Source organism: Sander lucioperca, chromosome 14 (genome assembly GCF_008315115.2).
Source record: "Sander lucioperca isolate FBNREF2018 chromosome 14, SLUC_FBN_1.2, whole genome shotgun sequence".
In the NCBI taxonomy this organism is placed as follows: Eukaryota; Metazoa; Chordata; class Actinopteri; order Perciformes; family Percidae; genus Sander; species Sander lucioperca.
Genome location: NC_050186.1, coordinates 20,118,051 through 20,143,212, shown reverse-complemented (window position 1 = coordinate 20,143,212; position 25,162 = coordinate 20,118,051). Strand labels below are relative to the sequence as shown.

At 37.4% G+C, this 25,162-nt stretch overlaps 1 protein-coding gene across 30 annotated transcripts in view; it reads left to right on the top strand.

Moving 5' to 3' along the window:
* pleca (plectin a) overlaps window positions 1–17,697 on the top strand; it is a 111,370-nt gene extending 93,673 nt beyond the window's left edge. For 26 of the 30 annotated variants that reach the window (XM_035991333.1, XM_035991338.1, XM_035991337.1 and 23 more), the window contains 12 exons: window positions 188–371; window positions 587–607; window positions 1,264–1,421; window positions 1,642–1,820; window positions 1,908–2,046; window positions 2,211–2,567; window positions 2,855–2,938; window positions 3,020–3,124; window positions 3,306–3,404; window positions 5,619–8,966; window positions 9,678–16,688; window positions 16,778–17,697. In XM_035991333.1, coding sequence (XP_035847226.1) covers window positions 188–371; window positions 587–607; window positions 1,264–1,421; window positions 1,642–1,820; window positions 1,908–2,046; window positions 2,211–2,567; window positions 2,855–2,938; window positions 3,020–3,124; window positions 3,306–3,404; window positions 5,619–8,966; window positions 9,678–15,866 — 10,863 coding nt within the window. In that variant the 3' untranslated portion in view covers window positions 15,867–16,688; window positions 16,778–17,697. The remainder of the gene's footprint in view (window positions 1–187; window positions 372–586; window positions 608–1,263; window positions 1,422–1,641; window positions 1,821–1,907; window positions 2,047–2,210; window positions 2,568–2,854; window positions 2,939–3,019; window positions 3,125–3,305; window positions 3,405–5,618; window positions 8,967–9,677; window positions 16,689–16,777) is intronic. The other 4 variants (XM_035991335.1, XM_035991339.1, XM_031295706.2 and 1 more) reach the window with 1 other exon arrangement.
* Window positions 17,698–25,162: the final 7,465 nt, after the last annotated feature.

Below are 25,162 nucleotides of genomic sequence, written 5' to 3'. Positions count from 1 at the left end.
ACTAATAAGGACAACATATTTTTTTTAATTTTGACTGATTATTCACTACAAAAATAGAAATAGGAACTACTTTTCTTAACACATATTTTACACTCTACTTGTTAATATACTGTAAATATTTTTTCTAAATAAAAGCACAGAGTTTAATATCCATCTTCCCTGCCCCCCTCTATCTGCACCCTTGTAGTTTAAGACCATGAGGGTGGAGGAGTACCGTCTAGCACTGAGGAACCTGGAGCTGCACTACCAAGATTTCTTGAGAGACAGCCAGGACTCCCAGATGTTCGGGGCAGAGGACCGTATGCAGGTCGAGTCCAACTACAACAGAGCCAACCAGCACTACAACACGATGGTCAGCTCTGCAGAGCAAGGTGTGTACTGTTTGGTTATTTCTGTTTGGGTTCTCTTTATCACCCAAATATGCTCAGAAAGGGTCTGATATTGATTACAAGACACATTTATTTTATTTTCAAGTTCAAGTTGGACAAAACCATTTTTTTTTTCATTGAATCATTTCTCAGACATTTGTGTTGAAGTTCATTCATGGTCATTTGTGTGTAAGTTGACTGTTGGATTCGCATTACAGGTTATGTGCCAGCCAGAGCAGGTAAGGTGCTTCAGTTACAGTGCCAGATGTGCAGTAGGAGCTTTTGATTGGATGAACAGGACTGTGTATGTGTGTGTCTGTGTACGAAGGGCTGTTGTCATGTTTCATTTAATTTATTAACTCAATCCTCTTCGTCATCCTCACTGATTTTGATATCCCTCCTAACTTCACTCATCGTTGCATTCTTCAGTCTCTGTGCATGGGTTTAACAGCACCTGATTTCCAATCTTTATCACTCAATGATTAAATCAATTAACTGATGAATTAACAACTGACGGATAATCAACATGGAACCAATCAAGCATGAAGAAGTACATTTATTGTGTACAGTGTGACATAAATACATTCACAAATCAAAGTAATTGTGCTGAAGCCCCCGTATGTAAGTACTTCAGAGAAGTTTTGGATTTCAAGGGCTACAGTCAAAAACACTGCACCAAAATACAAATGACTAAAATAATATACTAAAATAAAATAACTAAATAATAAAATTAATAAAATAAAATAACTAATACTGTACCTCTAAGAGAATGCTGTGTTTTTATACAGATCTGATTAATGCTTTTAAAATCTTCAGCTGACTTATTTATCTCCAGTTTGTTTTCTCTGTAAACTAATTATATATATATATACATTTTTCTTTTTCATCGAACCAGGAGAGCAAGACGAGTCGGTGTGCAAGGTTTACCTGACGAAGATCAAGGACCTTCGTCTGAAGCTGGAGGGTTGTGAGAATCGGACAGTTACACGCCTCCGCCAGCCTGTAGACAAGGAGCCACTCAAAGCCTGCGCCCTGAAGACCGCAGAGCAAATGGTAACGACGAAAAACTGAGATTTAAAACAAAAACACAAAGTCACAAAGTTGTTGGCATAGCCGTGCTTCATTCAGATGTACTGCACTGTGTTTAAAACTCAGTACGTATCCTCTTATATCCCACTAACTTTACTGGATTTTACTGCCAAAATAATATTAAATACGCATATTATTGGCTATATTAGTTCACTAAACCATTTTCCTTTTTTTTATTTGACAGAAAGTCCAGTCTGAGTTGGAGGGCTTAAAGAAAGACTTGAACTCCATCAGTGAGAAGACGGAGGAGGTTCTGGCATCTCCTCAGCAGTCCAGCTCCGCCCCGATGCTTCGCTCCGAACTGGACGTCACGCTGAGGAAGATGGAGCACGTCTACGGCCTCTCCTCCGTCTACCTGGACAAGTGAGGCTTTTGTGACTCTGTGCGCTTTCTGATGAATTTCCAGCTGGTGCTGAGCTTTTTTATTAAGTGTAAACCTCTTGATTTCAGGCTGAAGACCATTGATGTCGTGATCCGAAACACTAAAGACGCAGAAGACACAGTGAAGAGTTATGAGACTCGTCTGCGTGATGTTAGCAAAGTACCATCTGAAGAGAAGGAGGTGGAGGACCAGCGTAGTCAGCTGAAGGTATTGCCTGTTTGGAAAGATCTTCACTCATATCTACAATCAATGTACATATTTTGTTTTATATTTAGCTATGTTTAAACTCTTAACCCGTGTCGTGCTTGTCCCTATACTGGACTGCATTATTTTTTATATTAAGGGGATGACTTTGTTTTTTCGTCTGACAGTCGATGCGTGCTGAAGCAGAGGCCGACCAGGTGGTATTGGACCGCCTGCAGGACGAGTTGAAGAGGGCAACAACTATCAACGACAAGATGACGAGGATCCACAGCGAGCGTGACGCTGAGCTGGAGCATTACCGTCAGCTGGTCAGCAGCCTCCTGGAGCGCTGGCAGGCTGTGTTTGCTCAGATCGACCTGAGGGAGCGGGAGCTCGGCCTCCTCGGCCGCCACATGAAGTCCTACAACGGAAGCTACGAGTGGCTCATCCACTGGCTCGGAGAAGCGAGGCAGAGGCAGGAGAAAATTCAAGCTGTGCCCATCGGTGACAGCAAGGCTCTCAAGGAGCAACTGGCAGAGGAGAAGGTATTATAATAGAAAAGATGAGCTGTGTGGGGTAAAGGGAAGTAAAGTCATTATGCCCTCTGGTGGTCACACAGATGGTACACATTTAGTGCACTGTATTCTCGTTAAAAAACTTTCTTTACTGATTAGAATTATGTACTGGCTGTGGAAGTCATTTTAATAAGACTAGTAGCTGTGGCTTTTCCTTTTTGTTAAAAAAAATTGAATACACTATAAAAATGTTAGAAAATACATTTTGAATAGTGAAATATTGTCTGTCTGTTAATGTTTTCATTTATTTTTTACAGAAACTCCTGGAGGAGATTGAGAAAAACAAGGACAAGATTGAAAATTGCCAGAAAAATGCAAAGGTTTACATTGATTCAGTCAAGGTACGTACTGATTTTTCCATCTTTACAACTGAAGGAAGTTTTTTTTCTGGCTTGATTTAAGATTATTTTCTTCTTTTTTAGGATTACGAGTTTCAGATTTTGACTTACAAAGCCCTCCAGGATCCCATAGCATCTCCTTTAAAGAAACCCAAAATGGAGTGTGCATCTGATGATATCATTCAAGAGGTAAGTTGTACAAGTTTATCACACACCATCCTGAGAAGAGCAAACATGCGCATACATCCAGTTTGGTTGAGTACGACTGTCTGTTACCTGTTTTATCATTACTGTGATTAAAATGCCTTTAGCTATTATATACATACATGTGTGTTTTTAAAGTCAAGTAAATACACTGCATTTCTTTCAGTATGTTACTCTGAGAACCCGCTACAGTGAGCTGATGACTCTCACCAGCCAGTACATTAAGTTCATTATAGAAATGCAGCGCCGCCTGGAGGATGACAAGGTAATTACACACAAGCCCTGAAGACATGCAGCAGCAGATTTCTGTCAAAAACCCACTTGGCAAAGTACCACTAACACAAACAATGCCACCTTTACCTGTTAACTGATTTATGTATGGGGAAATCATTTGTCATCTACTACCAAAATGTTGGCACTCAGTACGCATAATTACTCCGTTCAGTCTGTGATGATAGGACAGCGTTCAGTGGTGAAGCAAACTGTTTCATCCACATCACATCCCCACTACAGTATTTGTCTGTCATTGCCCTACACTGTGTATTTAGTCAAATCATGTCACATAGTCTGTACATATGACTCCGATCTGCCCTGACCTCAGTCACATTTCCCAACTGCTTAACTGCTCGATTTAATATTTGCTTCTTTATTTCCTCTTGAAATCACCCACACTTGTGATTTAAAGGCTTCAGTTTGGCTATCTGCCTTCTCAGATATATTATTTTTCAATCTACCTTACCTTTTTATTTTCCCCTTCCTTTTCTTCTTTTCTAACTTTCTATTGTGTTTGATCCTTTCAACCTGCTCGCCAGTGCTTTGTCATGATGAGTATTAATCACACGCTTAAGAGATGAATTAACTCCAAAGCACCAGGTATTTAAAAAAAAAAAAAAAAAAAAAAAGACCCTCTCAGTTCATGTCATTCCTCTCTACATCAGACCCTTGTCTGTAGTGAAAGGAAGGTTCAGGACTTTTTTTGGGAGACCTTTCATAATTGAGCTCATTCTTAGTTTGTTAAGAAGTCTCGTGTCTCTGATCAATTTGCATCGCTTCCTGTAAGCATGTTCATGCTTTGCTAGGGTAAATGTCAACTTTTAAAACAATTTGCAAGCTTTTTTATATATTTCTATTGTCTTATATTACATAATATAATAATGTGACTCAAAAGCACTTACACTTTTTAAGGACCTATTGGGATTATGGGCAATACTGCTTAGGGCTGCAACTAGTGATGATTCAAACATTTATTAATCCCAACTTTACAGAGGCTAAAGTAACGTCTTTAAATGTCTTGTTTTGTTTGACCAAAAGTCAAAATCCCAAAGATTTTCAGTTTACAATTATATATAACAAATAAAAGCAGCAAATCCTCTCATTTCAGAAAAAAAGTTTTGTAATTGTTTTCATTATTTCTGCTTTAAAAATGAAGATTAAACAATTGTAATGGTCTAATATTACAGAAAATAAATATAGAAGGCTGATGAAAATCTACCAGAAATAACTGTCCTAAACTTGAGCTTAATTAGCACTCAATATGACAGGTTTCTAAAGTGTTGGACCTTCCTTTTAGGTGTCAATCACCTGTACAATTGCACAAAGCATCGCCCATGTTACTAAAGAGTAGAACTCATCTCTTGATGTTTGCCTATCTGTCATCAGAGTTAAGTGTAAATTGATCTTGGATTCATGTCTTAAGTCTACATTTTAATCCAAGTTTACTGTTTGCTCTGTGTTACATCAAATCATGCTATGTTTGCTGCATCACTATGCTGTTCTACACAGTGAGGGTTATTCTGGTTGAAATCTTGGTATCTTTCCCACTGCGCTTCATACTTTTTGCATGCTGCTAATTATTTATTCCCTGCCTATTTCTTCTTCTACTTTACACATTTTACAAAAAGCTGCTTTATTTTGAGAATGTAAAGATTGAGGAGTGACACAACTCTAACCCTAAATACCAAATGGTGAGTGAATTATACAAGAATGTTCCTTTAGAAACCCATATATATATATATATTGATAGAAGCAACAGCAACACACACCTCGACAATACTGAGTTTGTCATCATTACTACTACATACACATAATTTTCTATTTTTTGTAACAAGATATAATATACAGTACTGATTATGTAATATGTGACAAGGCTTTATTACAGCTTATATTAAACATTGATCAAGTAAAATACCTCAACTGCATGAAAGCAAGGTGTAGTGTCGTGCTGTCCTGTTGTGAAGTAAAGTGTCATTCTGTCTGCCACACATTAAATTAACATGACAAGCATTTCCCAATTCAGTATTTTTCCTCTAAAGAAGTGTATTTGTTGTAGATAAATAACTGTAACATAATCTCATGTATTTACATTTTCATGTACCTACATGTTTTATAACTACTTTCATATCGAAGTTTTATTTTGTAGTCTAACACCTCTAACATTTTCTCAATTCCTTGTACTCCCTCTTTGCTTCTACTAATACAGAAAGCTTCTGAAAAACTAAAAGAAGAGGAGAGGAAAAGGGTGGAAGAGATACAATCTGAGTTAGATAAACAGAAACAGTTGGCTGAGGCTCATGCTAAATATGTGGCCAAAGCAGAACAAGAAGCCCAGGAACTGAAGTTGAAGATGAAAGAAGAAGCCAGCATGAGGCAAGATGTTGCGGTGGATGCTGAGAAACAGAAGCAAAACATACAGCATGAGCTGCATCATCTGAAGACTCTGTCTGAGCAGGAGATCAAGTCCAAGAGTCAGCAGCTGGAAGAGGCGCTAGTCAGTCGTACCAAAATTGAGGAGGAGATCCGCATAATTAGAATCCAGTTAGAGACAACAATTAAACAGAAAAGCACAGCTGAGGTTGAGTTACAGCAGCTCAGAGACAAGGCTGCTGAGGCTGAGAAGCTCAGGAAAGCTGCTCAGGAGGATGCAGAAAGGCTTCGCAAGCAGGTGACTGAAGAGACTCAGAAAAAGAAAAATGCAGAAGATGAGCTGAAACGTAAATGTGAGGCAGAAAAAGAGGCTGCCAAGCAGAAGCAGAAAGCAATGGATGAACTGCAGAAATTCAAAATGCAAGCTGAGGAGGCAGAGAGGCGCATGAAACAGGCTGAGGAAGAGAAACTGAGGCAGATCAAGGTAGTAGAGGAGGTGGCACAAAAGAGTGCTGCCACACAGCTGCAAACCCATTCCATGTCGTTCAATGAGAAGACAACAAAACTGGAGGAATCCCTTAAGAAAGAGCAGGGCACTGTCCTTCAGTTGCAAGAGGAAGCCGAAAAACTCAGGAAGCAACAAGAGGAAGCTAACAAAGCCAGGGAGCAAGCAGAGAAAGAGCTTGAAACATGGAGACAGAAAGCCAACGAGGCTCTCCGCTTGAGGCTACAAGCTGAAGAGGAAGCTCAAAAGAAGAGCCAGACTCAAGAGGAAGCAGAGAGGCAGAAAGTCGAGGCAGAGCGTGATGCCAAGAAAAGGGCTAAAGCTGAAGATGCTGCTCTTAAACAGAAAGAGAATGCAGAGAAAGAGTTGGAGAAACAGAGGAAATTTGCAGAACAAGTAGCCCAGCAAAAGCTGTCTGCAGAACAGGAATGCATACGACTAAAGGCTGACTTTGACCATGCTGAACAACAGAGGGGCCTGTTGGATAATGAGCTCCAGCGTCTAAAAAACGAGGTGAATGCTGCCGAAAACCAGAGGAAACAACTGGAAGAGGAGCTGGCCAAAGTCAGAAGTGAAATGGATGCTCTTCTGCAGATGAAGATTCAAGCTGAGAAGAAGACGCTCTCGAACACAGAAAAGAGCAAGCAGCTTCTTGAATCTGAAGCGTTGAAAATGAAACAACTTGCTGATGAAGCAACTAGGCTGAGATCGGTTGCCGAAGAGGCGAAGAAGCAGAGGCAGACTGCAGAGGAAGAGGCAGCTCGGCAGAGAGCTGAGGCTGAGAAAATACTAAAAGAAAAACTGGCTGCCATAAACGAGGCAACTCGTCTGAAGACCGAAGCTGAGATCGCTCTGAAAGCTAAAGAAGCAGAAAATGAAAGATTGAAAAGAAAAGCTGAGGACGAAGCTTATCAGAGAAAGCTGCTGGAGGATCAAGCTGCTCAGCATAAACAAGACATACAAGAGAAAATCACACATCTGAAGAGCTCGTCTGATTCTGAGTTAGAGAGACAAAAAACAATTGTGGAAGAAACTTTGAGGCAAAAGAAGGTGGTTGAAGAAGAAATTCACATAATTAAGATCAACTTTGAGAAAGCATCAAAAGGCAAGTCGGATTTGGAGGTGGAGTTAAAGAAGTTGAAGGGAATTGCAGAGGAGACACAGAAAAGCAAACTCAAAGCTGAGGCAGAGGCTGAGAAAATGAAAAAGCTTGCTGCAGAGGAAGAGAAGAAAAGGAAAGAATCTGAGGAGAAGGTGAAGACGATTACTGCAGCAGAAGAAGAGGCAGCTCGACAATGCAAAGCCGCTCAGGAGGAAGTTGAACGTCTCAAAAAGAAAGCTGCTGAAGCAAATGAACAGAAAGACAAGGCTGAGAAAGAGGCAGAGAAGCAGGTCATCCTGGCCAAAGAAGCAGCACAGAAATGCAGTTCCGCAGAGCAGAAAGCCCAAGATGTTCTCAGCAAGAATAAAAAAGACAGCCTTGCTCAGGAAAAGCTGAAAGATGAGTTTGAAAACGCTAAGAAACTTGCACAAGCAGCTGAGGAAGCCAAAGGAAAAGCAGAGAAAGAGGCTGCCCTGCTCAGACAAAAAGCTGCAGAGGCTGAAAAGCTGAAAAAAATGGCCGAGGATGAAGCTGCAAAACAGGCCAAAGCTCAAAAAGATGCAGAGAAACTGAGGAAAGAGGCGGAGGAGGAGGCCACTAAGCGAGCGGCAGCTGAAGCGGCAGCTCTAGAGCAGAAAAAGCAGGCTGATGCAGAGATGGCAAAGCACAAAAAAGAAGCAGAACAAGCACTTAAGCAAAAGTCTCAGGTTGAGAAGGAACTTACAATGGTTAAACTGCGGCTGGATGAGACTGACAAGCAGAAAGCTGTGTTGGATGAGGAGCTTCAGCGAGTTAAAGGTGAAGTAAATGATGCTGTCAAGCAAAAGGCACAGGTGGAGGATGAACTTTCCAAAGTAAAGATCCAGATGGATGAGCTCCTGAAACTTAAGCTTAAGATTGAGGGAGAAAACCAGCGCCTCATGCAGAAAGACAAAGACAATACACAGAAATTACTTGCGGAGGAAGCAGTGAAAATGAAGAGCCTGGCGGAGGAGGCTGCCAGACTTAGTGTGGAAGCTGAGGAAGCAGCCAGACAGAGACAGATCGCCGAGTCTGACTTGGCTGAACAGAGGGCACTTGCAGAGAAAATGCTAAAGGAGAAAATGCAGGCCATCCAAGAGGCTACAAAACTGAAAGCTGAGGCACAGGAGCTCCAGAAACAGAAGAACCAGGCACAGGAAAAGGCTAAAAAACTACTAGAGGACAAAGAGCAGATCCAGCAGCGCCTTGATAAGGAGACAGAAGGCTTCCAAAAATCATTAGAGGAAGAGCGAAAGAGGCAGCTTGATGTTTCAGCAGAAGCAGAGCAACTAAAATTGAGGTTGAAAGAGCTCAGTGACGCTCAGTCAAAAGCTGAAAAGGAGGCTAAGAAATTCAAGAAGCAAGCAGATGAAGCAAAATTGCGTCTTCAAGAGACAGAAAAACAAACTACAGAAACTGTTATGCAGAAGTTGGAGACACAGAGGCTGCAGAGCACCAGAGAGGCTGGTGACTTGAAGGAAGCCATCGCTGACCTCGAGAAAGAGAGAGAGAAACTGAAAAAAGAGGCAGAGGAGCTTCATAAAAAATCTAAAGAGGTATTTTGACATGAATTAACACTGTTAGTCAATTTACACAACCCTTCCAATTAACATAGTTCTGTAAAAAACACTAACTACAGTATTTGTGGAAAAACATGTAACATTTCATGTAAATTGCAGAGACTTAAAGTAACATCCAGCAATTTATATGTCTTTGTTTATATGTCATTCAAATAACAATACTACAGAGTTCAAATGGTCACGAGTAAAACATTGAAAGACTTTTTGAGAAGTACTCTTATTCACTTTCTTGCCGAGAGTTAGATAAAAATATGAATGTCTGTATACTATACATGAATCTACTTTGAGAAGACGTTAGCTTAGCATTAAGACTGGAAACAGGTAGAAACGGTTAGTCTGGCTTTATTCCGTTCACTTTTTTGTAGGGATTAAACAAACGAGATCTAACATGTTAATTAGTGAGCTTTAGAGCTGTTCGTAGGCGGATTTCGTCACCTTAGGACAAAGCCACACTAGCTATTACCCCCTATTTGATGCTAAGCTAACCGGCTGCTGTCTTTAGCTTCATAAAGCGTACAGACTTTTAAACTAGAATTAATCTTCTTATCTAACTCTCGGCAAGAAAGCCTATTTCCAAAATTGTTGAACTATAACTTATACATATAAATATTGCTTTAAGTTACATGCAATGATTGGGTTATATTTGATTCACATTTTACTGATTTGTTTCTTCTTTTTTCCAAATAGATGGCAAATGCCCAACAAGAACAGATTGAGCAAGAGAAGGCCATTCTTCAGCAGTCCTTCCTCACAGAGAAGGAACTGTTGTTGAAAAGAGAAAAGGCCGTTGAAGATGAGAAAAAGAAGCTTGAGAAACAGTTTGAGGATGAAGTGAAAAAGGCCAAAGCTCTCAAAGATGAACAGGAACGTCAGCGGAAGCTAATGGAAGAGGAGAAGAAGAAACTTCAGGCCATTATGGATGAAGCTATTGAGAAACAAAAGGGGGCTGAAGCAGAGATAAAAAACAAGCAGAAAGAATTGGAGGTGCTTGAAAAGAAAAGGCTTGAACAAGAAAAACTCCTGGGAGAGGAAAACAAAAAGCTTAGAGAGAAACTCCAGAGTCTTGAGGTTGCCTACAAGACAAAGGCAATTGAAGTTCAGACTGGTACGGTTCCTGAGGAGCAGTTAGTTGCAATGACAATGGTGGGAACAACAAAGAAAGTCTTCAATGGCTCTGTTGAAGCGGACGGAACGAAGAAAAATGCAGAATCACCGTTTGCGTTTGATGGAATTAGAGAGAAAGTTCCTGCTGAAAGGCTTCATGACATTGGTGTTCTGACGAAAAAGGAATTTGACAAATTGAAAAAAGGCAAAGTCTCTGTGCAAGACCTCGGAAAGACTGATAAAGTTAAATTGTGTCTTAAGGGACAGAGCAGTGTCGGAGGTGTCTTGACTCCATCTAAAGAGAAAATGAGTGTATATCAGGCTATGACAGAGAACAAGATCACCCCTAGCACTGCCACAATGCTCCTTGAGGCTCAAGCAGCTTCTGGCTACATCGTAGATCCAGTGAAAAATAAACTTCTCTCAGTAGATGAGGCTGTTAAAGATGAGTTAATCGGCCCTGAGCTCCATGAAAGGATGCTTTCTGCCGAGCGAGCGGCCACTGGCTTCAAAGATCCCTATACTGGGGCCAAAATCTCTCTCTTTGAGGCCATGAAGAAGGGACTTATTGAAAAGGAGCAGGCCACCAAATTCCTAGATGTACAGCTTGCAACTGGTGGCATCATTGACCCTATCAATAGCCATAGAGTGCCACTTCAGACTGCCTACAAGCAGGGTCAGTTTGATGCAGACATGAACAAGACACTCGCTGATCCCAGTGATGATTGCAAATTATTTATTGACCCCAGCTCTCAAGAGCAACTCACTTACAAACAGTTGCTGGAGAAATGCACCAAGGATGCAGAGACAGGACTGCTGATATTACCAGTAACTGAGAAAGCTGCTCAGAGTGAGAGAACATACACAGATCTAGAGACTAAAGAAGTGTTCAGTACTTCAAACATTGTTGTGCCTTTTGGAAGGTTCAAAGGCAGAACTGTCACCATTTGGGAAGTCATAAATTCTGAATATTTCACTGAAGAGCAAAGAAGAGAATTGATTCGCCAGTACAAGACAGGCAAGATCACAGTAGAGAAGATTATTAGAATTGTCATCACAGTTGTGGAAGACAAGGAGAAGGAGAAGGAAAATGTGTTTAATGGTTTGAGGGCTCCAGTCTCTGCCAGTGAACTGTTAGAGTCTAAGATTATAAACAAAGACTTGTTCAACAAGTTGAGTAATGGCAAGATAACAGTGAAAGAGATCTCTGAGATGGAGCCTGTGAAGAAGGCACTACAAGGAACACCGAGCATTGCTGGACTGTTAAATGAACCAACCAAGGAGAAAATGCCTTTCTATCAAGCTATGAAGAAAGACCTACTGTCACCAGAAACTGTGATAAACCTTCTTGAAGCTCAAGCGGCAACTGGGTTTTTAATTGATCCTGTCAAAAATGAGAGGGTCCCTGTTGATGAAGCTGTTAAATCAGGTCTTGTTGGCCCAGAACTTCATGAACGACTTCTGTCAGCAGAGAGAGCTGTCAATGGTTACAAAGATCCATATACAGGAAAGAAGGTGTCTCTGTTTGAAGCCATGAACAAGGGCCTTATAAAGAAAGACCATGGCATCCGTCTGCTTGAGGCACAACTCTCAACAGGTGGAATTATCGACCCTATTAACAGCTATCGCATCCCACATGAGGTTGCCTGCAAACGAGGATATTTTGATGAGGAAATCAGCAAGACCTTGAACAAAAACACTGATGACACAAAGGTGTTTTATGATCCTAACTCACAAGAGGATTCAACCTATGCTCAGCTCATGGATAAATGTGTCACGGACAAAGAAACTGGACTCCCATTGTTTCCTCTTTCAAAGAAGGCTGCAAAGCCAAAAGAAGACAAACAGATTACAGAGGCTAAGACAAAAGAGGCTTTGAACCATTCAACCATGGAGCTGGACTATGGCCCTTTTAAAGGAAGAAAAGTCACAATTTGGGAGATCATACACTCTGAATACATCACTGAGGTGCAAAGAATAGAGCTGATTCGCCAGTTCAGAATGGGGCAGGTGACCATTGAAAAGTTGATAACGATTGTGATAACCATGGTTGAAGAAAAAGAAGACAAACCAAAGAAAGAAGTCTGTTTTGAGGGCCTTAGAGCACCAGTCACTGCCAACTCTTTGCTTGATTCCAACATCATCGATAAGGCTACATTTGACCAAATCCAACAGGGTAAAAAGACACCTAAAGAAGTTAGTGAAACTGATAAGGTACGGAGGTACTTGCAGGGCACAGACCGCATTGATGGTATCACTATGGAAGATTCAAATGAGAAGTTAAGCATTTATCAAGCAATAAAGAAGAATGTTTTGCAGCAAAACACTGGGCTTGTACTACTTGAGGCCCAAGCTGGAACTGGTTTCATAACCGATCCGGTCAAAAGTCTGAAATACTCTGTGGATGATGCTGTGAAGAATGGAGTTGTTGGCCCAGAGCTTCATGAGAAACTTCTCTCAGCTGAAAAAGCAGTGACTGGATACAAAGATCCATATACAGGCAATAAGATTTCTCTATTCCAAGCCATGAAGAAAGAGCTTGTCCTGAGGGAGCATGCTATTCCTCTCTTGGAGGCTCAGTTTGCTTCAGGAGGGATCATTGATCCAGTCAGCAGCCATCGTGTTCCCATTGATGTGGCCATTCAGCGTGGCTTTTGCAGTAAACAAATGTCCAAGTCCTTCAATGAACCCTCAGGTGACGTTAAAGGCTTCACCAACCCCAACACCAATGAAAGTGTTACTTACAAGCAGTTGGTGGAGAAATGTGTAAGAGATCCCAACTCTGGTCTGTGCTACCTGCCTCTGTCAAAGGTCGAAGCTCCTGCTCCTGTTGATAAATCTTATCAGTACACAGAGGAGCAAGCCCAAACAGATCTAGCTAACACTCAAATTGAGATCCCTCATAAGAGTTTTGCAGGAAAAACTTTGACCATTTGGGAAGTCATGAACTCAAATATGCTTCCAGAGGAGGAGAGACGGCGCCTCATGGAGCAGTATCGCTCAGGGCAAATCACAAAGGAAAGAATGCTAATCATCATCATTGAAATCATTGAACAAAGGGAGACTCTAAAGTCAGAGCAGAGCATGTCATGTGATGTAATCAGAAGAAGAATTACTATTGAGGAGCTATACAGTGCTCGAATTATTGACTTGCACACGTACAACCTCTTGAAACAAGAAAAGATGAACATTCGGGAGGTAATGGAAATGCCATCAGTCAAACAGTACCTCTTTGGTACTGGTTGCATTGCTGGACTCATGTCAGACAATCCTCCAAAGATCAGCATTTACCAGGCCATGAAGAGTGGAAAGATTAAGCCTGAAGTTGCTTTGAGTCTCCTCGAGGCCCAAGCAGCAACAGGATTCATAATCGACCCAGTGAAAGATGAACTTCTAACAGTTGATGAAGCTGTACGCAAGGGGCTTGTGGGCCCTGAACTTCATGACAAACTTCTCTCTGCTGAAAGAGCAGTTACAGGTTACAAGGATCCGTACAGCGGGAAAGTGATTTCTCTCTTCCAGGCAATGAAAAAAGGCCTCGTTCCTGAGGATTATGCCTTCAGGCTTTTGGAGGCCCAGAATGCCACTGGTGGATTCATTGATCCTGAATATTACTTCCGCCTTCCTACAGATGTTGCCACGCAGCGTGGATACATCAACAAGGAGACACTTGACAGAATATCTGAATCTACTGAGGATGTGCGAGGTTACACTGATCCAACGACAGATGAAAAACAATCCTATGCCCAGCTACTGAAAAGATGCAGAGTTGATAAAGAAAATGGTTTGCGGCTACTCTCACTGGCAGACAGAAGTCTTCTCTTCAAGGGTCTCAGAAAGCAAATCACCGTGGACGAGCTGCTTCGTTCACAGATTATCAGCCAAAAGACATTCAACGAACTCACTGAGGGTATCATTACGGTGGAGGAGGTCAGCAGAGATGTGAAGAAATACCTGGAGGGCACAAGCTGTATTGCTGGTGTGTATGTAGAATCTAGCAAAGACCGCCTCTCTATTTACCAAGCAATGAAAAAGAACATGATCAGACCAGGGACTGCCTTTGAACTCCTTGAGGCTCAAGCAGCCACAGGATATGTAATTGATCCTATTAAGAACCTGAAACTAAATGTCACTGAAGCTGTTAAGATGGGTGTTGTTGGCCCAGAGTTTAAAGATAAACTCCACTCAGCTGAACGAGCAGTCACAGGCTACAAAGACCCTTATTCTGGCAAGATCATCTCACTATTCCAGGCTATGAAAAAAGGCCTCATTCTGAAAGATCATGGCATTCGTCTGCTAGAGGCTCAAATTGCTACTGGTGGAATCATTGATCCACAGGAGAGCCATCGCTTGCCTGTTGAAACAGCATATGAACGTGGCCTCTTTGATGAGGAAATGAATGAAATCCTCACTGACCCATCTGACGACACAAAGGGCTTCTTTGATCCCAACACTGAGGAGAATCTCACCTACCTGCAGCTGATGGAGAGATGTATGACAGACCCAGAAACAGGCCTCGCTCTTCTGCTGCTGAAAGAGAAGAAGCGCGAGAGAAAGACATCATCCAAGTCGTCTGTTCGCAAACGTAGGGTCGTCATCGTCGACCCAGAGACGGGCAAAGAGATGTCCGTGTATGAGGCGTACCAAAAGGGGCTCATTGACCAGCAGACCTATCTCGAGCTCGCAGAGCAGGAGTGTGAGTGGGAGGAAGTTACCATCACCTCATCTGATGGAGTTGTGAAATCCATGATCACTGACAGAAGGTCTGGTCGGCAGTATGACATTGATGATGCTATCTCAAAGGGCCTGATTGACAAGTCAGCTCTGGATCAGTACCGTTCAGGAACTCTGTCAATCACAGAGTTTGCAGACATGCTGTCTGGAAACATGAGTGGTGTCAGATCACGTTCATCCTCATTTGGCTCCTCTTCCTCTTACCCCATGAGCTCAATACCTGTTATAAAAGCACCAGCAACCATATGGAATGACCCAACAGAGGAAACTGGGCCTGTGGCTGGAATCTTAGACACAGAAACACTGGAGAAGGTTTCCATAACAGAGGCCATACACAGAAACCTAGTGGACAATATAACAGGTCAAAGGTTGCTGGAAGCTCAGGCCTGCACAGGAGGTATTATCGACCCAAATACTGGAGAGAAATTTGCTGTTGCAGATGCAATGAACAAAGGACTTGTGGATAAAGTCATGGTGGACCGCATCAGTCTAGCCCAGAAGGCGTGCAATGGATTTGAGGATCCCAGAACCAAAACCAAAATGTCAGCAGCCCAAGCTCTAAAGAAAGGCTGGCTGTACTATGAGGCTGGGCAGCGATTCCTTGAGGTCCAGTATCTCACTGGTGGATTAATTGAACCAGATGCTACCAACAGAGTCTCCATAGATGACGCTGTGAAGAAGGGCACCTTAGACGCACGCACTGCGCAGAAGTTACGAGATGTTAGTGCATACTCAAAATACCTCACGTGCCCTAAAACCAAGCTTAAGATCTCTTACAAGGATGCTATGGAAAGGAGCATGATAGAGGAAGGGACTGGTCTGCGACTACTTGAAGCATCATCCCAATCAAGCAAAGGCCTTTACAGTCCTTATAGCATCAGCGGGTCAGGCTCTGCTTCTGGGTCACGATCTGGCTCAAGAACTGGTTCCAGGTCAGGCTCCAGAAGAGGCAGCTTTGATGCCACAGGATCAAGTTTCCCTACTACCTTCTCTTCCTCACCCTCTTACAGTTCACCAAGCTATGGCCGCCGATACTGATGAGTTTGAAAGTTAAGGAATGAATGCCACAGTGCTCACCAGATGCCTACTTCTCAGTGGAATAAGGACTACCTTTATTCTGCTCTGCATGTGGCTGTTACAGGACTTTTAATATTTCATTTTATACATATAGTTGAATAATTTTGTTTATTATATGCGTTCCATTTACATTTAGTTATGTTTATGCTATCTTATCAGCGTTTCTGATTACCGTACTGTTAGCCGCATACGCAAAAGCTGCATATTATTTCCAATATCTATCTCAAAGTTTCAAGTGTACATGATATTTTTTTTGGTTTTAAAGTTTAACATCATAAGCATTTTCTGTTCCACAAATAAGATTCTATTTACAATATTGTGCGCGTTACACTCTAACCGAAATTGTTTATTGCCATTAGCCTGATTGTTAAGGACAACCAAATTGGGTGTTTAAAATAAAATGTCTGTACTTGTGTGTATATTTCTGAATATTGGAAAAAAGAGTTAGCTAAAGGAAGATAAATGCCACTCTGCAGGGCAGAATAAGGAGTCTCTCCCGAAGATGAAGAAACACTAAAAGTGTCCGCTTTAAGAATGCCAAGCTTCAAGATCTTTTCTCTCCTGGGCTACACAACCACAAATACTCTCCCAATATCTACTCCATTCCCAGTTGTCTGTCATATAACCTGGAGTTACAGCAACATGCTAACCTTGTCAAATGAACCTTAAAGAGCAAGCTCCCATAAATGGAAGGATCATGTAGCCTATGAACACCATGACTTCACAAATCCAACCTCAAGACCAACACATACAAGTCCCTGCCTTTCTGAACACTTTAAAAAGGTATGTTATTCAATCATGTCTCAATTTAGTGCAATGTATTTATATGTCTGTGTCTGCGGACTATCTAATGTTTGATTTTTCTGTTTCAGATTTTGTCTTCACGGTTCATCTCATCTCCGGCTCTTTGCTCAGATGTCTTCCAGAGACCCGAGGCATTCATTTGGACTGTGACCTTTACTGTAATCAATGATTTTATGCAACAGTACAGAAACACACTTGCTCATACGACGTTTCATCGGATGCTTTTAACTGTACTGGACCATTTTGAAACTTGCATCTACTCTTGAATTTATTTAAAAGACCTAAACAATGCTTTGTAAGTGCCTGCAAAATACTGGGATGAGTATACAGCGGTTATTCTGTAAACTGACTGATGCATGACTGTAAGAGCAATGCTACCCATAATACGATTATTAATTACTGTGTTATCAGGTAAGCCTACTACAGTACGTCGCGATCTAACTTTGAAATAGTAACTGTTTATTTTAAGTGTCATAAATGTGGTAGTCACACAGGGCTAAAAGGTATGGTTTAAATGTTTCATAGTAAAGATTTACACTGTTTGAATTTTTCTTTCCCTACACAGACATGTAATGTATGTACTGTACATCGATGATTATGTAGAGCACTATTGCTAAAAGCCATGAATTGACATTTCTTTGAGAAAGATCTTTAAGCTTTGCCACCAGACCCAGTATTTGTATTATCCACCACATAAACTTGTTTTGATTTTAATTCTCCTTTGTAAAGCAACACATATGATCTATATTATTTTATTTTCGTACTCTATATTTCTGCTTTGCATGATTTACTAACATTTAAAATGGTGCAAAAATGAAATAGTTGTATCCATGAACGCATTTGTTTTATGTTTCAAAAGGTTTGAAGGATGTATTTTAATGAGGGTTGTCAAGCCTTGTTGAAAAGGGTGTATTTATAATTAAATGGTGACAAGGAATTTTATTGTAACACCTTACGCTATGTAAATAAACATGGAAATGAAATGGTTTATCTCAAGTCTCACTTCATGTTGGATTTAAGTCTGATGAAAGTAGGTCCTTACATTTGTATCAGATAAAAGCAGATTCGTTTGAATTAACACGGATTACTATGGATACATTTGGGATGTTTAATTACCTAGAACAGCTACCTATAGTTTTACCTTTGAGGCTCCATGCTTCCATGCATTATTTCACCGTCCACAAAGATGCTACCTTCACGTTAGCACAAATTACATCACACATAAAGCCAATATGAATTTCCTTCAGTTTAATGATGTTACAGGTAACGGGAAGGCTGGTTTTGAAAGGCAGGAGAAGACTGACATCTAGTGGCTGTACAGTTCAACTCCAGCCATTCATTGCTGGTCCGTAAACGGTGGTAGAGAAAGTATTCAGATATGTTACTTAAGTAAAGGTATTAATAATACACTGTGAAAATACTCCATTACAAGTAAAAGTGCATGAGTATTTTGTAGTATTATTTACTCAAAGTATTTTTAAAAACTACTCATTAGGCAGAATATCATCTGTCATGATTACCACCACCACATTTTTACCAGAGGTTTGAACTGTTTGCGGCACAAGTTGCATTTTAAGGGCTACAGATAAACACTACTTATTGTGCTTCTTCTTCTTCTTCTTCTTATTATTATTATTATTATTATTATTATTATTATTGTTATTATTGTTATAGTATTTGAAAAATTCCAACACAACATTCCCCGCCCCTAGGCCCTGACATATCATCAGGATCGATTTCATTGGCCAACTCCACGATAGTAAGTTGAGTCACACAGTGCTCATACAAATCCTCAGAATATAAAAACTTTATCATATACTATGATTTTTCATGACATTTGTTTTTATGACTACATACGGTACTATGACTTTTTTATAAATCTTTATGACATAAAATACTATACTATGACTTTTTGACATACTATACTATGATTTGTTATGACATACTATACTATTACTTTTTTATCACTTTTTTCAACGTGTTATACTATTACTTTTGTAATCACTTTTTTCGACCTACTATACTATGACTTTTTTATGACTTTTTTAACATACTATACTATGACGTTTTTATGATTTTATACGACATATGATACTCTACTTTTTTCGATCTACTATGACTTTTATGATTTTTTTTAACATCCTATATTATGACTTAATTATTACTTTTTTCGACATACTATACTATGACTCTTTTCGACATAATATACTCTTACTTCTTTCGACATACTACACTATGACTTTTTTTCAACATACTATACTATGACTTATTTATTACTTTTTTCGACATACTATACTACGACTTTCTATGATTTTTTCAACAAACTATACTCTATATACTATACGTTTTTTATGACTTTGTTCTACATACTATACTATTACTTTTTAATCACTTTATTTGACGTGTGTCCTATGCCTTTTTTCGACATGTTATACTATGACTTTTTATGATTTTTTTTTTAACATACTATCACTTTAAAAAAAAATATTCGACATACTATACTATTACTTCTTTCGACATACTATAATATGACTTTATGATTTTTTTAACAGACTATACTGTTACCTTTTTCATTACTTTTTTTGACATACTATACTATCACTTTTTTTTTTTACTTTTTTCGACATGCTACACTATGACTTTTTTTGATTATTATTTTTTTGGAGGCTTTTCCGCCTTTAATTCTGCTAGGTCAGAAAGGGGAGAGAGGGGGAAGACATGCAGGAAATCGTCACAGGTCGGACTCGAATCCTGGACCTCTGCGTCGAGGCACAAACCTCTATGAATATGTACGCCTGCTCTACCAACTGAGCAAACCCGGCCACTACTATGACTTTTTTTGACATACTATACTACGTCTTTTTATGATTTTTTTTAACATACTACATACTATGACTTTTTTATTACTTTTTTCGACATACTATACTATGACTTTTTTCGACATAATACGCTATGACTTTTTATGACTTTTTCGACATACTATACTATGACTTTTTTCAACATTATATACTATGACTTATTTATTACTTTTTTCAACATACTATACTATGTCTTTTTTATGACTTTTTTCGACATACTATACATGACTTTTTATGATTTTTTGACATACTATACTAATTACTTTTTATAATGTTTTAACATACTATACTATTACTTCTTTCAACATACTATACTATGATTCTTTTCGACATACTATAATATGACTTTTTTATTACTTTTTATGATTTTTTTTTACATACTATACTATGACTTTTTATGACTTTTTTCGACATACTGTGCTATGACTTTTTTATGACTTTTTATGATTTACTATAATATGACTTTTTATGACTTTTTTCGGCATACTATCTCTGACTTTTTTATTACTTTTTCAACATACTATACTATGACTTTCAGACTTTTTCAACGTTCTATATTATGACTTTTTATGATTTGTTTTAACATACTATACTCTGACTTTGAAATTACTTTTTTCGACATACTATACTATGATTCTTTTCGACATACTATACAATGACCTTTTTATGATTTACTATACTATGATTTTTTTGTGACTTTTTTCGACATACTGTACTATGACTTTTTTATGACTTTATTCGACTTACTATACTATGACTTTTTATGACATTTTTTCGACATACTATACTATGACTTTTTATGATTTTTCAAACATACTATACTATGAATTTTTTATAACTTTTTTCAACATACTATAGTATTACTTCTTTCGACATACTATAATATTGCTTTTTATGATTTTTTTTTAATATTCTATACTATGACCTCTTTATTACTTTTTTCGATTTATTTCAAGGTATTATACTATGACTAATTTCATAGCTCAATCTGTTAGAAGACAGGTTTGAGTTTTATTTCATCATACTATACCATGACTTTTGTAGGCCTTTTTTCAACATATTATTATGACTTTTGTCGACATTCTATACTATGACTTTTAATGATTTTTTTTCAGCATGCTATACTATGACTTAGCTATGACTTTTTTATGAGATAATATACAATGACTTTTCATGAATTTTTTTTCAACATTCTATGCTATGACTTCTTTCAACATAGCATACTATGACTTTTTTTCTATATAGAAGAAAAGAAGAAGAAGACATGCCTTTATTTATCCTGCGAGGGGAAATTCACATTTTTTCATTCCATTAGTACAGTTGCACACACAAAATATCAGGCCTGACATACACACACACATGCTCAGGACCTATACATGCTATACACACTAATGGAGAGATGCTAGAGTAAGGGGGTTTCTTCCTCAGATGAGCGACCCGAGCAGTTGGGTGTTCGGTCCCATGCTCAAGGGCACCTCGGCATTGCCCAGGAGGTGAACTTGCACATCTCCAGCTACCAATCCACGCTCCATACTTTGGTCAGTACGGAAACCCTCCAGTTTCCAACTGAACTCCAACCCCCATATATATACGTACACATACTATTCTTTTTTTGACATACTATACTATGACTTCTTATGGCATGCTATACTTTTGTCCATATACTATACTATGACTTTTTTATTACCTTTTTCAACGTACTATACCACGATGTTTTTCGACATACTATACAATGACTCTGTTATGACTTTTTTCAACATACTATACTATGACTTTTTATTACTTTTTTCGACATACTAAACTATGACTTTTTAATCACTTTTTTCAACATACTATACTATGACTACTTTTGACGTACTATACTATGACTTTTTGATTTTTTTTAACATACTATACTCTTTTATGACTTTATTCGACTTACTATGCTATGACTTTTTAAGACTTTTTCGACATACTATACTATGACTTTTTTCAACATAATATACTATGACTTATTTATTACTTTTTTCGAACATACTATACTATGACTTTTATGACTTTTTTTCCGACATTCTATATTATGTCTTTTTATGATTTGTTTTAACATACTATACTCTGACTTTGAAATTACTTTTTTCGACATACTATACTATGACTCTTTTCGACATACTATACTATGACTGTTTTATGACTTTTTATGACTTTTTTCGACATACTAAACTATGACTTTTTATGACTTTTTTTTTACATACTATACTATGACTTTTTTTCGACATAATATACTATGACTTATTTATTACTTTTTTTTCGACATACTATACTATGACTTTTTTTGACATACTATACTACGACTTTTTATGATTTTTTTAAACATACTGTACCATGACTTTTTTTGACATACTATACTCTTACTTCTTTCGACATACTATACTATGACTTTTTATGATTTACTATACTATGATTTTTTGTGACTTTTTTCAACATACTATACTATGACTTCTTTTGACATACTATACCATGACTTTTTTTCAACATAATATACTATGACTTTTTAAGACTTTTTTCAACATACTATACTATGACTTTTTTCCGACATACTATACTATGACTTTTTTATGACTTTATTTGACTATGACTTTTTATGACTTTTTTTCGACATGCTATACTATGACTTGCTATGATTTTTTAAAACATACTATACTCTGACTTTTTTTATTACTTTTTTTGACATACTATACTATAACTTTTCATGACTTTTTTTGACAGACTAAACTATGATTTTGTTTTTTTTAACATACTATACTATGACTTTCATATACCTCTTTTCAACTTACTTTACTTTGACTTTTTTAGACATACTATAGTATGACTTTTTTTAACATATTAGACGTGACTTTTTATAATTTTCTAACATACTATACTATGACTTTTTATGATTTTTTTAACATAATATATTCTGACTTTTTTCAACATAATATACTATGACTTATTTATTATTTTATTCGACATACTATACTGTGACTTTTTATGATTTTTTTTAACATGCCATACTCTGACTTTGATATTACTTTTTTCGACATACTATACTATGACTTCTTTCGACATACTATACTATGACTTATTTATTACTTTCTTCGAACATACTATACTACGACGTTTTATGTTTTTTTTTAACATACTATACTCTGATTTTTTTATTACTTTTTTGACATACTATGCTATGACTTTTATGACTTTTTTTTCGACATTCTATATTATGTCTTTTTATGATTTGTTTTAACATACTATACTCTGACTTTGAAATTACTTTTTTCGACATACTATACTTTGACTCTTTTCGACACACTATACTATGACTGTTTTATGACTTTTTATGATTTACTATACTATGACTTTTTATTACTTTTTTCGACATACTAAACTATGACTTTTTATGACTTTTTTTGACATACTATACTATGACTTTTTTTCGACATAATATACTATGACTTATTTATTACTTTTTTTCGACATACTATACTATGACTTTTTATGATTTTTTTAAACATACTGTACCATGACTTTTTTTGACATACTATACTCTTACTTCTTTCGACATACTATACTATGACTTTTTATGACTTTTTATGATTTACTATACTATGATTTTTTGTGACTTTTTTCAACATACTATACTATGAATTTTTATGATTTTTTTTTAACATTCTACACTGAGTTTTTTCAACATAATATACTATGACTTATTTATTACTTTTTTTCGACATACTATACTATGACTTTTTTCGACATACTATGCTATGACTTTTTATGATTTTTTTAAACATACTGTACCATGACTTTTTTCGACATACTATACTCTTACTTCTTTCGACATACAATACTATGACTTTTTATGATTTACTATACTATGATTTTTTTGTGACTTTTTTCAACATACTATACAATGACTTCTTTTGACATACTATACTATGACTTTTATGATTTTTTTCAACATACTATACTATGACTTATTACTTTTTTCGAACTTACTATACTACGACGTTTTATGTTTTTTTAACATACTATACTCTGACTTTTTATGATTTGTTTTAACATACTATACTCTGACTTTGAAATTACTTTTTTCGACATACTATACTATGACTCTTTTCGACATACTATGCTATGACATTTTTATGACTTTTTATGATTTACTATACTATGATTTTTTGTGACTTTTTTCAACATACTATACTATGACTTCTTTTGACATACTATACTATGACTTTTTGATTTTTTTTAACATACTATACTCTTTTATGACTTTATTCGACTTACTATGCTATGACTTTTTAAGACTTTTTCGACATACTATACTATGACTTTTTTCAACAAAATATACTATGACTTATTTATTACTTTTTTCGAACATACTATACTATGACTTTTTATGATTTTTTTCAACATACTATACTATGACTTATTTATTACTTTTTTCGACATACTATACTCTTATTTCTCGTGACTTTTTTATGACTTTATTCGACTTAATCTGACTTTGATATTACTTTTTTTGACATACTATATTATGATTCTTTTTGACATACTATACTATGACTTTTTTATGACTTCTTATGATTTACTATACTATGATTATTTGTGACTTTTTTCAACATACTATACTATGACTTCTTTCGACATACTATACTATGACTTTTTATGATTTTTTTTTAATATACCATACTCAGACTTTTTTATGACTTTATTCGACTTACTATACTATGACTTTTTAAGACTTTTTTCGACATACTATACTATGACTTTTTATGATTTTTTTAACATTCTATACTATGATTTTTTCAACATAATATACTATAACTTATTTATTAATTCTTTCAACATAATATACTATGACTTATTTATTACTTTATTCGACTTACTATACTATGACTTTTTATGACTTTATAGGACATACTATGACTTTTTATGATTTTTTTTCGACATATTATAGTATGACTTTTTTCAACATAATATACTATGATGTTACGTGGAGGCAGAGAATAGTGGACCCAAACGCAGAGAGAGGTAGGCAGGCAGGCAGAGGGTAGAACACGAGGATTTATTTCAACAAAAAACGGCATTACAGTGACTGGAAAACACCAGGGAAAAATGCAAAAAAAGCACAAGGCTGAAATAAACTGACTGAATACCAAACAAGAAGTACGAGGAACAGACACTCACGGCAGGAGGACACATACTGACAGGGCGAAGACACAAAACACTCTGACAAAGGACAAGGGGAAACACAGAGGCTAAATACACTAGGAAACGAGCAAACCAAGAACAGGTGAGACAACAGGTGACACACATCAGGGCGTGGCAGGACAATCAGACAAGGGCGGGAAACACAGAGAGTAAAACTAAACATGACAAGACAGAAAACAGACTATCAAAATAAAACAGGAAACAGGAACAGACAGAAAACATGACATCAAATAAACACAGAAACTTGACACAACACTAAACACAAGGGAGGACAGAGAACACAGAAATAACACAACATACACAATTCAGAATAAACACAAGAACAGGAAACCTACAAAACAGGGGCATAACTATACAGAATAAAATATACAA